Consider the following 13,233-nt stretch of genomic DNA (forward strand, 5'->3'; position numbering starts at 1 on the left):
AGCTTCGGAATGGACACCAGAACATTTCTGAACACGTCCATGAATGCATCATTGAGGAATGTGTAGACTTTTGACCCCTGTCACCTTCCTGGAATACCTGGCTTCGACTCAGAGCTCCAGTGTGTGTGCAACCTTTCTCCAATTAATCGCTGCATCAACCAGTCCAGACTGGAAGCTTGGCCAATGAGTCTTGCCAGCTTTCCACGGGTACATGCGCCAGAGAGAACAAAATTGAGGATTCTAAAAACTGGAAGATAGTTTGGGACACAGATGGCCATCTCCATACATTTCAAATTCATGTAGAGATTGCTTTTCCAAGTAGTCCTGGCTCCATGTTAGAATGTAAAGATACAAAACAAATGCCCAAGTCCTTCATTTTTCGAATATCTTTTACATTGCGTTGGCTGATCTTTGTAAAAGCACAAAATGATACTTTGATCATTTGATCTACTGTCTTAAATTTGAAAAGACTGTCAATCTACAAGCTTCTGTTGCCAGCACACATCAATCCTTTGCTGAATTCAAGTCATACAATCAAACAGAGATTGCTACATGTTTAACAATGAAGTGACAAACTGGATTGTGGTGATGGCCACATGTCACTCAATTGATGTCTGAATGACACACAGACAGGCCATTTGCCCTACAAGGCCATGCCAGTATTATGCTCCACTCTTCTCACCTTTTCTCATCTACATTTACCATCATAACAATCTATTCCCTTCTCCTTCACATATTCATCTCGCCTCCCTTTAAATGCTTGAATAAGGGAAAGGAGGGATGAAAAGAACCTTGATTCATGGTTAATTAGCATTTCTTCAAATGTATTATTTAATGGGATTCCAGTGTCAGAGGGAAGGCTGGCATTTGTTGCCCATCCCTAATTGCCCTGGAACTGAATGGCACCCTCAGTGTTTTCAGAGGACAATCAAGAGTCAACCAACATCACTGTGGGTGTGGAGTCATGTGGAGGCCAGACTCAGGCAGATTTCCCACTCTGAAAGGCACTGATGAACCAGAGGGATTTAAATAACAATCGATGACAGTTTCGGGGTCACAATTGACTAGTTTTGTATTTCACATTTATGTTAAAGCTGTGGAACGTTTAAGCCCCATGTTCCCAGAGCATTAGCCTCGGTCTCTGGATTACAAGTCCAGTAATGCTACCCCTACACCATCATGTCCTTTTGAATTACACTGAAATTCACAAGCTGATATGGATACTGCTGTCCAGTTAAATCCCTCCTTCTCATACCAATGAAAAGAAGACTTCATAATGCCAGAACCTGTGTGCGGCCTGTTGTCTCTGGTATTTCTGATAATCAGTCACCATAAATATGTGCCCTCTGGTTGTCAACTCATGTGCCACGGGGAGATGTTTCCCATCCATTCTCTCCAGAAGTCTGATTTTGAGCACCTCATTCCAATCTCCACTCAACCTTCTTCTCTCGATACCTGGGTTTCAGAATGCTCCTGCTAAAGTTGACAACGATAGCTCAGTTTGTAGTATTATTGTCTCTGTATCGCAAGATTCATGGTCCAAATCACACAGCAGGATTTGAGCAAATAAAGTCAATACTAACACTGCAGCAGTAAGTGTTGCACTATTCAAGATGCTGTCTTTAGAATGGCTGGTAGGGCTTTGACGATCTGCATGGCGAAATATAAAAGATACCATGGCAGTATTTTGAAGAACAGCAGGGGAGTCAGCCCTGGTGTCCTGGACCATAAGTGTTCCTCAATCAGCAGTTCACAACAAACACACAGAAAAAGATCTGGTCCTGACTACATTACTGTTTGTGGGAGTTTACTGTGTACAGACTGGCTCCTTCATTTTGTACACACAACAGAAACTATACTTTGAGAACTTACTTGTTGGCCACGAAATGTTTTCAGATGTCAGCTTGCTATCTAAAAGCAATTCTTTTCCTTTCTTGTCTGTGGACAACCATAGATCCAAGCATCCCACACAGTGAAGCCCTTTGAAAGCACTAGATAGGCAGATGGGTATTTACTGATAGTATTTATTCTGTAGACCTCCTGGTATACTTGAAAGACATTAGCAATGAATGGGTGGTTAGTTGACAAATGAATTTTAACATAGGTAAACAAGAGGTGTTGCATTTTGGGTGTTAAGGATAAAAACGTCAATCAGCATTTGGATCTTTTGGAGTTTGCTTAGGTAAAGGAGTAAAGACATTTAGGGGCAGGATGCACAAATCTGTAAAAAGGACAGGCTGGATTCCAAGAGCAAATACAAAAAAGAGCTGCTACAACAGATTAAAAAGGGCACCAGCGGCTGTGTCAACCAGTCATGACTTTACACACATGAGAAAAAGAAAGGCATGTGTACCATCGCCCCTATTATTGCGTCTCCTCCCAAGAGTCCTGTGAGATATGGTGGGGACAATCTCTGATTTTGACCGTGACATGATGCATAATGAAATGGCCTGTGACATTCGCTGTCAAGGCTCACAGAAGAAGAATAGCTATTTGGTTACTGCACTGGAGGGCAGCCAGTGCCTGTGGCATTGTGTGAAGCAAAGTGGACAGCAGTGCGAATGAAGGCAATTCTCCCACACTGCAATGTTGGATTCCTCGAGTTGTGTAACACGTTGTAAACAGATTACCCAACTCAATGTGACGAGTGTTTACAGCTGACACATTTCTTAAGAGATTCATTTCCAGACTCTCTGCTCCAAACCTGGCTTTAAAAAAAATTCGAACCACCGCTTAAGGATCCTCAGGGGGGTTTGAATATAAGTCCCGTTTACTGTGAGATAAAGCCCACATTGTGCAGCTTACATTTGCAAATCCTAGAATGATCTTGGCTGAGGGATGTTACTGAGTACTCAGTCATAAATGAGCCCATACAGCCTGGAGCTTTCAGTCAAGAAATAAGATCTGGGAATGGAATTGGTAACAGGTGAGATTCTAAGGCTTATTTCAGCTCTCTCTTGAGCTCCCTTCCCTATCCATGCAATCTGGTGTGTTTTTCAATCAGCTTGGCACAGTGGCAGTAGTAGCCTCATCTCTGTCAGAAACTTAGCTTCAACTCCTACTCCAGAGAAATAGGCACATGTGATCAGGAGGGAGTTCTGCACGGTCTCTCAGATGAGACTTGAAATTGAGGCCCCTCTGCCCCACTCAGAAGGATGCAAGACATCCAAAAACATCATGTGGAAGAGAGCAAGGGGAGTGCTCCTGGGTGTTTGGGTCAATATTTGTCTCTAACATAAAATCACCATCAAAAAAACAGCCAGGTTGTTTATGAGACTTACGGTCATAGAGTCCAACAGCACAAAGACGGGCCCTTTGGCCCAAACTGGTCCGTGTCGACCAAAATGTCCGTCCATGCTAATCCCACTTCCCCGCACTTTGCCCATATCCTTCTAATCCTTTCCTATCCATGTGTTTGCCCAAATACCTTCTAAATGCTGTTCATGCCTTAACCAATTCCACTGGCAGCTCATTCCATGTGCGTACCACCCTCTGTGTAAAAAGGTTGCTCCTCAGGTTCACTTTTATTCTTTCCCCTCTAACCTTAAACTGATGCCCTCTCATCCTCAATTCCCCAACCCTGGGAAAAAGACTGAGTGCAATCACCCTTTCCATGCATCTCATGATCTTATACACCTCTGTAAGATCCCCCCTCAGTCTCCTATGCTCTGAAGAAAAAAGTCCTAGCTTGACCAACCTCTCCCTACAACTCAGGCTGTTGAATCCAGGCAATATCTTTGTAAATCTCTTCTATAGTCGTTCCAGTATAATAACATCCTTCCTAAAACAAGGTGACCAAACCTGAACACAATCCTCCAAGTGCGGCCTCACCAACACCCTGAATAACTGCAACATAACTTCCCAACTTCGATACTCAGTGCCCTGACTGATGAAGGCCAGTGTGCAAAAGCCTTTTTCACTGCCCTGTTTACCTGGGACTCTACTATCAGAGAACTGTGAACCTGAACTCCAAGATCCTTCTGTTCCATTACACTCCATTCACCATGAAATTCCTACCTTGGTTTGACTTTCCAAAATTCTGCCCGCACATGAATTATTGGCCGTGCAGCAGTGCCCAAATTTCAATATTTGGTCTCCTTATCTAAAGCAGGCTACATTTGCCTTGCAGGAGGACAGTAAAAGGTCAAATGAATTGGTCCCTGAGGTGTGGTGGCTGTAGGAATGAAGGGCTGTAAATCAGGTCAATATCCTCTACAGTTTAAAACAACGAGAGGTACTCTCATTGGGACACCCAAGATTCTGGAGGGTCTTGGCAGGGCAGCTGCTGAGAGAATATTTCTCCCTGGCTGGGAAATCTGGAACATGGGAGTGCACAGTCTCAGGATAAGGGACTGATCATCAAGGACAAATTTCTTCACTCAGAGGGTTGTGAATCTTTGAGATTATCCACCACAGATTGTTCTTGACATTCTGTCATTGAAGGCTGAGACTGAGACAGAATTTTAGTCTCTCATGGAAGCAAGGCAAAAGGGAGTACAGAGGAAAGTGGAGTTGAGGTAGTGGAACAGCCATTGCTTTAATAGATGATGGAGTAAGCTTGAGGGGTCAAATAGCCCCCTTCTGCTCTTATTTATCTGGCTTTTACTTCATAGGCTGTCAAGCACTTTGGGATTTCATGAAGCCAAAAAGATAGGAGGAAGTCACTTAGCCAATATCATTGGAAATGGTGGTAACATTTCCAATGATATTGGCTTCCTTCCACATGTAAAACACATGGGACTGCACTGCTGATTGAGGTTGTCAAAGCAGCAGCATCCTCTGGGAGCTCAAGGCATTGTCCTCGTGTTAGATCTTCACTTTTATTCAAAGTTTAGCATTAAAGACATTCTCCATCCTACTACATTTCAAATGAGAACAAACACACAACCACACCTCCATCTATTGCCCCAGGAAAGACCAATCATTCACTCCATTCCAAGACTGAGAGAAACTGAAAGAGGGGAACTTGCTTGTGGTATAGTTCCTCTGTGGTAGTAGGAAGTGTGGGTTTGGAAGGTGCTGTCAAAGGAGGATTGGTGATTTGTTACACTGTATCTTATAGAGGGCATACACTGCTGCGACTGAGCATCAGTGGTGGAGGGATTGAACGTTTGTGGATGTGGTGCCAATCAAGCGGGTTGCTTTGTCCTGGATGGGGTCAGGCGTCTTGAGTGTTGTTGGAGCTGCCCCCATCCAGGCAAGTGGTGAGTGTTTCACCACAGTCCTGACTTGTGCCATCTTAATGGTGGACAGGCTTACAGAGTGAGGAGCTGTTATGGTCTTACAGACTCAGTCTCAGCTACGATTGACAACGAAACATTCCGCATTCTAAAACTGTGCGAGAAAAATTCAAACATCTTTCAAGTGATTTTCTTTTGTCCTTTCTGAAGCCCAATACCATCCATATAATGGGATTCCCAGAGCTTGACACAATATAACAACTAGGTGTTAACCAATGTCGAACCAATCCTGAACAAATTCAACTTGCCTTTGTTAACAACAACATCTCTCTTTCATTTATTGAAGCATGTAACTTTTGTTATTAAACTATTATTGAATAGTGAGTTTCTTCAGACTAGAAACAGTGAGGGGCAGCCAGAATAAAAAGTGGTTTCTTTATTGAAAGCAGTTTCTTCAAACTCTCTGTTTCGTCTTGCCAACTCCTTCCACGGGTGCAATTTAGTACGTTTTCTTAAAGTGAGCAATATGCATTGAAGTGCACTTTTCAAATCATTACAACACTACCATTTAGAGCACAGGAGGCCATTCGGCACATTGTGTCTGTGACAGTTATCTGCAACAGCAATGTGGTTGTCACACTCCACATTTGCTCCATAGTTCTGTCATTTGTTTTCCCTGTGGGCCAACAGGAGGATGCTGATCCTGCTTAAAATAATTCATCTGTAAACTGCTCACACAGTTACTCATTCAGATAGACTGTTTTACTGCTTTCTGGTTCAAGCTCTTCTCCACCAACCTCACTTAGTCTCATGTTTCCCTACATGTACAAACACAGAATATGGCCATCAATCAATAAGCAACCCCTCATTACCTGGTCACTTAACATTCCTTCATGTTATTCAATTACCATTACATCTGCTGCCTTGGGCTACACTTTGTTTTTAAACCAAAGAAATCATTCTTCTCAGAGTAGCCAACACTCTGCATAATATCTTCTGAAATCTTTTTTTTTCTTTAAATTTATTGAGACATCCACAGGCATGACATAACAGGAATTTCACCCAGAGGGAAATTTGCACACTGTCCACTATCATTCAGTTCACCTCACAGAAGGGATGTCAAGGGCTCTGGAGTACATACAGAGGAGATTTACTATAATTGGACAAAAGATGGTCCTGTGGCATGTTGAGTAACATCCTGTGTCTGAGCTAGAAGGTCTGATCTGAATTCCATCCTAGGACTTGATGGTAAGGAAGGTGCATTCATACCATGACCAAACGGGTTTAGCATCAACTGGGAAACCCTTCCAATACATATTGATGGAGGGCAAGTGAGATTCCTAGAGAGCTGTCAGATGGAAAGAACATTGATATCTCTACCATCATGATCCTTGACTCCAGGCTATAAAAGGTGCATAAAGGGTGTGTGTTGCCACATAAACTTAAGATTCCTCGAGTGAACTTTAACACACCACTACTGTGGTGTTTTTCTTGCAGTAGAGAAATTAAGGGGAGATTTAATTGAGGTTTCCAATATCATGTGTTTTGATTGGGTAAATAGGATGAAATTAATTCCAATAGCAGGATTTTCAGCAAGTCAAGAACATCAACCTAATATTACTGTATAAAAAATGCTTTCTTTAAAAACATATGTTTTAGCTGTTTCATTGCTTCACTTAACTTGGCAGCTTGACTGATTTTGATAGCTGCTTGTCAAAAGCATTGTGGTTAGGTCAAAATCCTAGGAGAATTATTTTTATGGTCAAGGTTGCCGATCAGTGATATTTGTCTATCAGATAACCTTAAGACAGAACCTAAATGGAACTAAAATTCGAATACAAAATACATCCCGTAAAAGATGTCAACCAACTATGGGACCTACCCATGACAGTGCATTATGCAGTAGAACAAACTGTTGCTAAATTCAAATAGAATGCAGCCTTTTGATGCAGCCACTCCAGCAACAAAACTGACACTGACACTGTAGTGCAGTACCGAGGGAATGCAGCACTGTCAGGAGGTATCATCTTCTGGATAATCTCATTGCTGTCTGTGGGAAATTCTCGACCTCCTACCATGGCCACACTTCCACATTAGATAGTTATCTACAAAATGCTTTGGGAGGTGTGAAAGCTGCTACATCGACACAAGCCTCTTGTTTCATTACAAACCACATTCTTGTAAACTAACAGTCCATCTCCACCTTCCATTAATTAAAAGGCAAAATACCGTTGAAGTTGGAGAACTCAGCAGTACCGGCAGTGTCTGAGGAAAAAAGCAGAGTTAATGTTTTGAATTCAGGATAGTTCTGCTTCATAACTTAAAAAGGTTTGGAATGTGATTGTGCTTATGCTGATGACCTAGGTGGGGGAGGAGTGAGTATAACAGATTGTGGGGGCACGCAAAGCAAGAGGCGATCACCAGCAGTAGTAAACTGCTGACGTAATAACTGTACATTGAATGAAACAGGAGAAACAGCATGGAAACAGGCCATTCAACCCATCCAGTCTACGGCCATGTCTTTACTCCAATCCAGCCTCTTTCCACTTTTCCTCATCTTATATCATCAGCCTCTATTCCCTCCTCCCTCACAACCTCTCAAATATAATGACACAATCTAGTTCCACCTTTCCCCGTGGGAATAAGTTCCTCATTCTCGCCAATCTCTGGGTGAAGAAGCTTCTTCTGAAATTCCCAGTTGGGTTTCTTGGGGTCAGTACAATGTTGACGGCCTCTGGTTTGGCTCTTCCTCACCAGAAGAAACATTGCCTCCAACTCCACTCCATCAAACCCAGAATGCAACAGTTAATGATTTGACTATTCATAATCAAAGGCCCATATACCCAGTCAAGATTTGCACTTTCCAAATTAGAGTGACCTCTCTATTCTTCCCACCAAAGTACAGTACCTCATGTTTATCTGTGTTGAACTTCAATTTGCCAATTATTTGCCCATTCTGCAAATGTACAAAGAAAGAGCTCAAGGATATTACAGTTCAAACAGTGATGAAAATTAACATACCCGCAGAGAGCCCAAACTTCTGGATTCGGTGTTTCTTTAAATCTACAATCCAGTCAACCTTAAACGATTTCAGATCTTCTTCATCCAGTGCAATGTCTCCCAGAAAGGCAGCTACAGAAAGCAAAGAAGATGTCAGGAAAACAAATAAAACATTCACAATGTGTATCTCTGTGAGGGGAGAAACAAATAAATTTAGGACAGTAAAACCAAGGCTGTTGACTTGTATTTGCTAAAGCACATGTTCACCTTGCACTTTTTGCATTGTGAACCTTGGCACACTGGGTGGCATAGCCAACTCACACACAGCTTTGAACTACCAAACGTCACACCTATCAGCAATTCAACCATACTGGAGATTACCCCGATTCCAAACGCACCTTAACCATCCAACTACTGAGGCTAAGGGGAAATTTGATAAAGGTACAAAATAATGTGAGGGTGTTTAGGTAAGGGAGACAAAAGAAAATCTGTTGCCATTAGCTAACAGTTCAAGGGGCACGCAGATTTAAGGTTTTGGCAGGAGATTAGAGAGATTGGGGATGTGAGGGAAAACACTTTGTTACATGTTGAATTAGTTGATGATTCAAAAATTTAACATAAAATCTGTACAGCGGGGTACTGGAAGTGTCTGAATGGCTCGACAGACAGCCAGTGAGAACACAAGGACTCCTTCAGTATCAATGATTCTATGATACAGGGGAGCTGACTTGTGCACAGAAACACCCCAGGACAGGTACTACCCCACCAATAACTCTAGACTGAATCGTCAATGACATAACCTTCAATTGTCACAGCCCTGCCTGTTTCAACAGCACTCCATAGCCTTGGCAAAGCCCATCCTCACCACAGCATCCATCTCCTTCAACCCTCCTCCTTGGTGGGTGCTCCTCTTTGTGAGCTCCTACTTGCATTAAATGCACCCAAAAAGGTAAGTTGTTGACGAAAAGAGTAGCTGAAAACATCCACAGACAGTGATTGCACTTTTCTGGACTAGGCTTCGAGAAGCATAGGGAGTGTGGGGTAAAGCAGAAAGCAAGACCAACATGGTGAGTCAAAGTTAAAAACAGAGAAGCAAGATTAGATTCCAACAATGAATGAGCAGAGACACAAGCATCTGCAATAAGAGGCAGGCACAACTTAAGACGAATAACAAAAAGGGAATGGTGCCTAAAGACATATTTCTTTCAATCTGCATTCAGTCTTCACCTGTAGCAAAATCTTCGTGACTTATGGCAGACTTTGGGACCATATCATGTTAACCAATGTGACGGGCAGGCAATGGAGCAAAGCTGGCAAAATTAAGTTGAGATGCGGATCTAACAGAGTGGCAGAGCAAGCTCAATGGGCTTTGAAAGCCTCCTCCTGTTTCTAGCCACCACCCCCCACCCTCCCCAAAAACCACTTAAGCAGCCCAAAGCAGGGCCTCTCCACAAACAGAGTTGGAAGAAGGTTTGACACTCTCACTGAGCCGCTAACATTTTGCACATGGCTCAGAGCTCAACAGCCAGATTTTCTAATCTGTTTTGACGGGTTCCCTTTAGGCTGCCAATTATTTTCAAGAGAACATTTCTTTCAGCCACGTCGAGCAATTCTGATTACAGACAGTGGCCTTGAATTCCACTTTATTCCTGAATAAATGGCATTAGCCCTCCAATAAAGTGCCATAGAAAGGAAGACCCCTGACTACTGAGGTGCAATAACCCTTCAATCCAGCATGACAAAAAAGGGAGATATCCTTCCACAGTGGAGAACAGGCATGGTGTCTCATAATCACATCAGTTCAAACAATAACAATATACAATCTCCAGACTGGAAATGCCGTACCTTTTTAATTTTTCAGTATGGATGAAATGGAAAAAGAACTGTATTTGAACCCAAAGATTGCTGCATGTTTTGAAAACAAGTTATCTGACCTCATTGCAAATGTACTAGAGCCAAAGTGGTTGTGCACAAATGATGCTTTGGTTGGGAACAAGTAGCTGATTGGTCCTTGGACTAATGATTGTGGACTGGTGACCAGTTCTTGATGACAAAAGCCTTTTGCCTGCCAAGAACTATGTGACTGATTCTCAGGTAGCTTAACAGCTTGGGGCTGTGGACAGGTTACAGAAAAACTTTCAGATCTCCACCAGCTCAGGAACTGTGACTGTTCTCTCCTGCAAAATCTACTTTAAGCCTCAGGAAGACCCGTTTATTTGGCCTTCAGCAGTTACTGTAAGCTGTGACTTTTACTTAGTAAGTCAGAGACATTTCTACAAGAGTAAACCGGTCCCCTGGGCGTTCTGCATAGGCTCTGGAGAAGGTAAACAGAGAAGCAGTGTTATAACCAGCACAAGAGTCAGAAGAATTGTCTTGGCAACTTTGTAAACAGGAACTGTTAACTGCATCCCTAGTCCTTCTCACTACCTGAAACACCCATGTTTTTTCCTGTGTGTGTGTCAGTCTGTGTGTCTGGAGGAGTTTAAAGGGCATTAGAGTTTTAACTTGTAGAGATTCATAATTGTGTACTTGGAATTAGAGTCTATTTACTTGGTATAAAAACCAATTCTTGTTGAGTACAGAAACCTGCCGCGCACTTTCCGTCAGTATTGGTCTAAAGGGCAGGCAAATTATGGAATTCTGCATACCTTTTAAAATCTTTAACTTTTATGACAATCTGGAAATAATGGGACTTGACTTCCAGTGCACTAATCATTGAGGTGTAACAAGACAGAATGCACAAAGGACTCAGCAGGGATGCACTGATACAAAATAAGTAAGAGTTTTCATTCAATTCCTAGCTTGCAAGAGAGACACTAAAAAGCTGTCCTAATATGACACCAATTTAACCATTTCACCTCCAAGAAATGTGGGATTGAAAACATGTCATGCTGGCACAGTGAAAGGTCCTCTTTGGAGGCAGGGGATGCTGCTGGGACAGGTTAGAGAGAGCTCAACTTGAGTAAAGCGATCTGGGAGCCAGGAGAGACAGATGGAGAAGTTTCAGAACTAAATTCCAGAACTGAAGGCCCCATGAGAAAGCCTGGCTTTGAATGGCGGGGAGGATGGAAATCAGAAGACTCTGAGTTGTCTCTTGGTTGGATAGATGGAACTGTGAGGCCGAGGAGGAAGTTTCGACATAATGCAAAGATTTAGTCTATGGCATTATGGACACGGGATCCCAGGATAGACAATGAGGGGGACCACTTCAGATAAGATAAAGACATGAAATGAAGATCATGGAGAATGAGTGACTAATCAGTGGAGAATTAGATTCGTCAAAGCTGAGATTTTGATCAACAAAGGTGCAATGCCATGAGTGACGAGGATGTGCTGTCTGACTGTCTAGTAGAGATAGTTTCAACTGAAGGTTAATTATAAACGAAGAATGTACAGGGTTACAGGGTGAAGTTGTCGGAGTGATTGTAGGTAAAATGCTCCTCAAGAGGATTAGTACAAACAGGATTGGCTGAAGGGCCTTCTTCATGCTGCAATCATTCGAAGAGTATATGATTAGTGCAAATGGCAAGTCTAAAACGTCTGTAATCAGCATCATCCACAGTTGTAGACTGCATGGTTCATCTTGGTCTACTCCTTAGAGCTCCACCAAAGATGCCAGCCTTTAGTCAATTTGATTCACTTGCAAATCTAGGCCCTGATAAAATTCTGCCAGCAGTGCTGAAGACTTATGGACCAAAGTGCCATACTTCTTGCCAAGCTGCTCCACCACAGCTCCAACACTGGCATCTACCCCACAAAGCAGAAAATTACCCAAGTGTGTCCTATCCATAAAAACCAAGGCTAATTCAATCAGGTCAATTATCACATCATTAATCTCTTCTCAATCATCAGCAAGGTAATGGAAGATGTCATAGGTAATGCTTGCAAGTGGCACTTACTCATCGCACTTCCTCATCATTAACATGCTGAGGCTCAGTTAGGTCCTTGCAAACTTGGTTACTTATTTCACATCAGTGCATCCCCATTAAGTGGACTTCTTTGTCTATTCATCTTGTTATACCTCACTGGGGTAGACTTGATCCAAAAAAATGGACAAATAAACTGAATTCCTGAAGTGAGGTGAGAGTGACTGTTCTTGACATCAAGGCAACACTGGACTGAATATGGCCTCAAGGAACCTGAGCAAAACTGGAGTCAATGGGAGTCTGAGAGGAAACTCGAGCTATCATCTTTCCAAGGCACAAAGTAAGATGTGGTTGTTGGAGTCAATTATCTGAGTCTCACAACATTGCTGCAAGAGTTCCTCAGAGTAGCGTCCAAGGCACTGCCAACTTCAGCTGCTTCATCAATAAGCTCCCCTCCATCTTAGGTCAGAAGTGGAAATATTCACTGCTGATTGCACAGTATACAGTTCATTCACAACCCTTCAGACATTGATGATGACCATATTTGATTGCACAAAAGACCGAGACACATTCAGGCTTGGGATTATAAGTGACAACCGACATTCATGCTCATTAAGTACCAGGTAATGATCAACTCCATCAAGGAAGTGTAACCCAATGATACATATTAAGGACTGAATATTGTTGTGATCCCTCAGTGAGATCAAGTAGCGGTACTGAGAGAGCAGGGTAAAAACAATGACTGCAGATGCTGGAAACCAGATTCTGGATCAGTGGTGCTGGAAGAGCACAGCAATTCAGGCAGCATCCGAGGACAGGCAAAATCGACGTTTCGGGCAAAAGCCCTTTATTCCTGATGAAGGGCTTTTGCCCAAAACGTCGATTCTGCCTGTCCTCGGATGCTGCCTGAATTGCTGAGAGAGCAGGGGCCGACCAGAGTGGGAGCAGTTATAACTTGGTTGCAACTCCCCATGGTAGCCACTGCTGCCTTAGATCTTGGGAAACCAAACTTGTCGGTTTGCAACTCCACTTGGGGTCCTGACACCCAACTTAGAGAAGCCTTAGTCTAACCATCTCCTCTTGGCATTTAATAGCATTATCACTGGTGAATCGCCACTATCAACATAAACGGTGTTACCACTGACCATAACTAAAGACCAGGTTAGAGTTTGGGAATTCTGCAGTGA

At 42.8% G+C, this 13,233-nt stretch overlaps 1 protein-coding gene across 1 annotated transcript in view; it reads right to left on the reverse strand.

The window, feature by feature from the left end:
- LOC122543176 (bone morphogenetic protein 1-like) overlaps window positions 1–13,233 on the reverse strand; it is a 132,888-nt gene that overhangs the window by 87,155 nt on the left and 32,500 nt on the right. The window contains exon 2 of the mRNA XM_043681598.2: window positions 8,202–8,312. Coding sequence (XP_043537533.1) covers window positions 8,202–8,312 — 111 coding nt within the window. The remainder of the gene's footprint in view (window positions 1–8,201; window positions 8,313–13,233) is intronic.

The sequence above is a fragment of the Chiloscyllium plagiosum genome, unplaced genomic scaffold (assembly GCF_037043375.1).
Source record: "Chiloscyllium plagiosum isolate Xiang-an unplaced genomic scaffold, Cpla_swu_hap1 HiC_scaffold_48, whole genome shotgun sequence".
Taxonomy (NCBI): Eukaryota; Metazoa; Chordata; class Chondrichthyes; order Orectolobiformes; family Hemiscylliidae; genus Chiloscyllium; species Chiloscyllium plagiosum.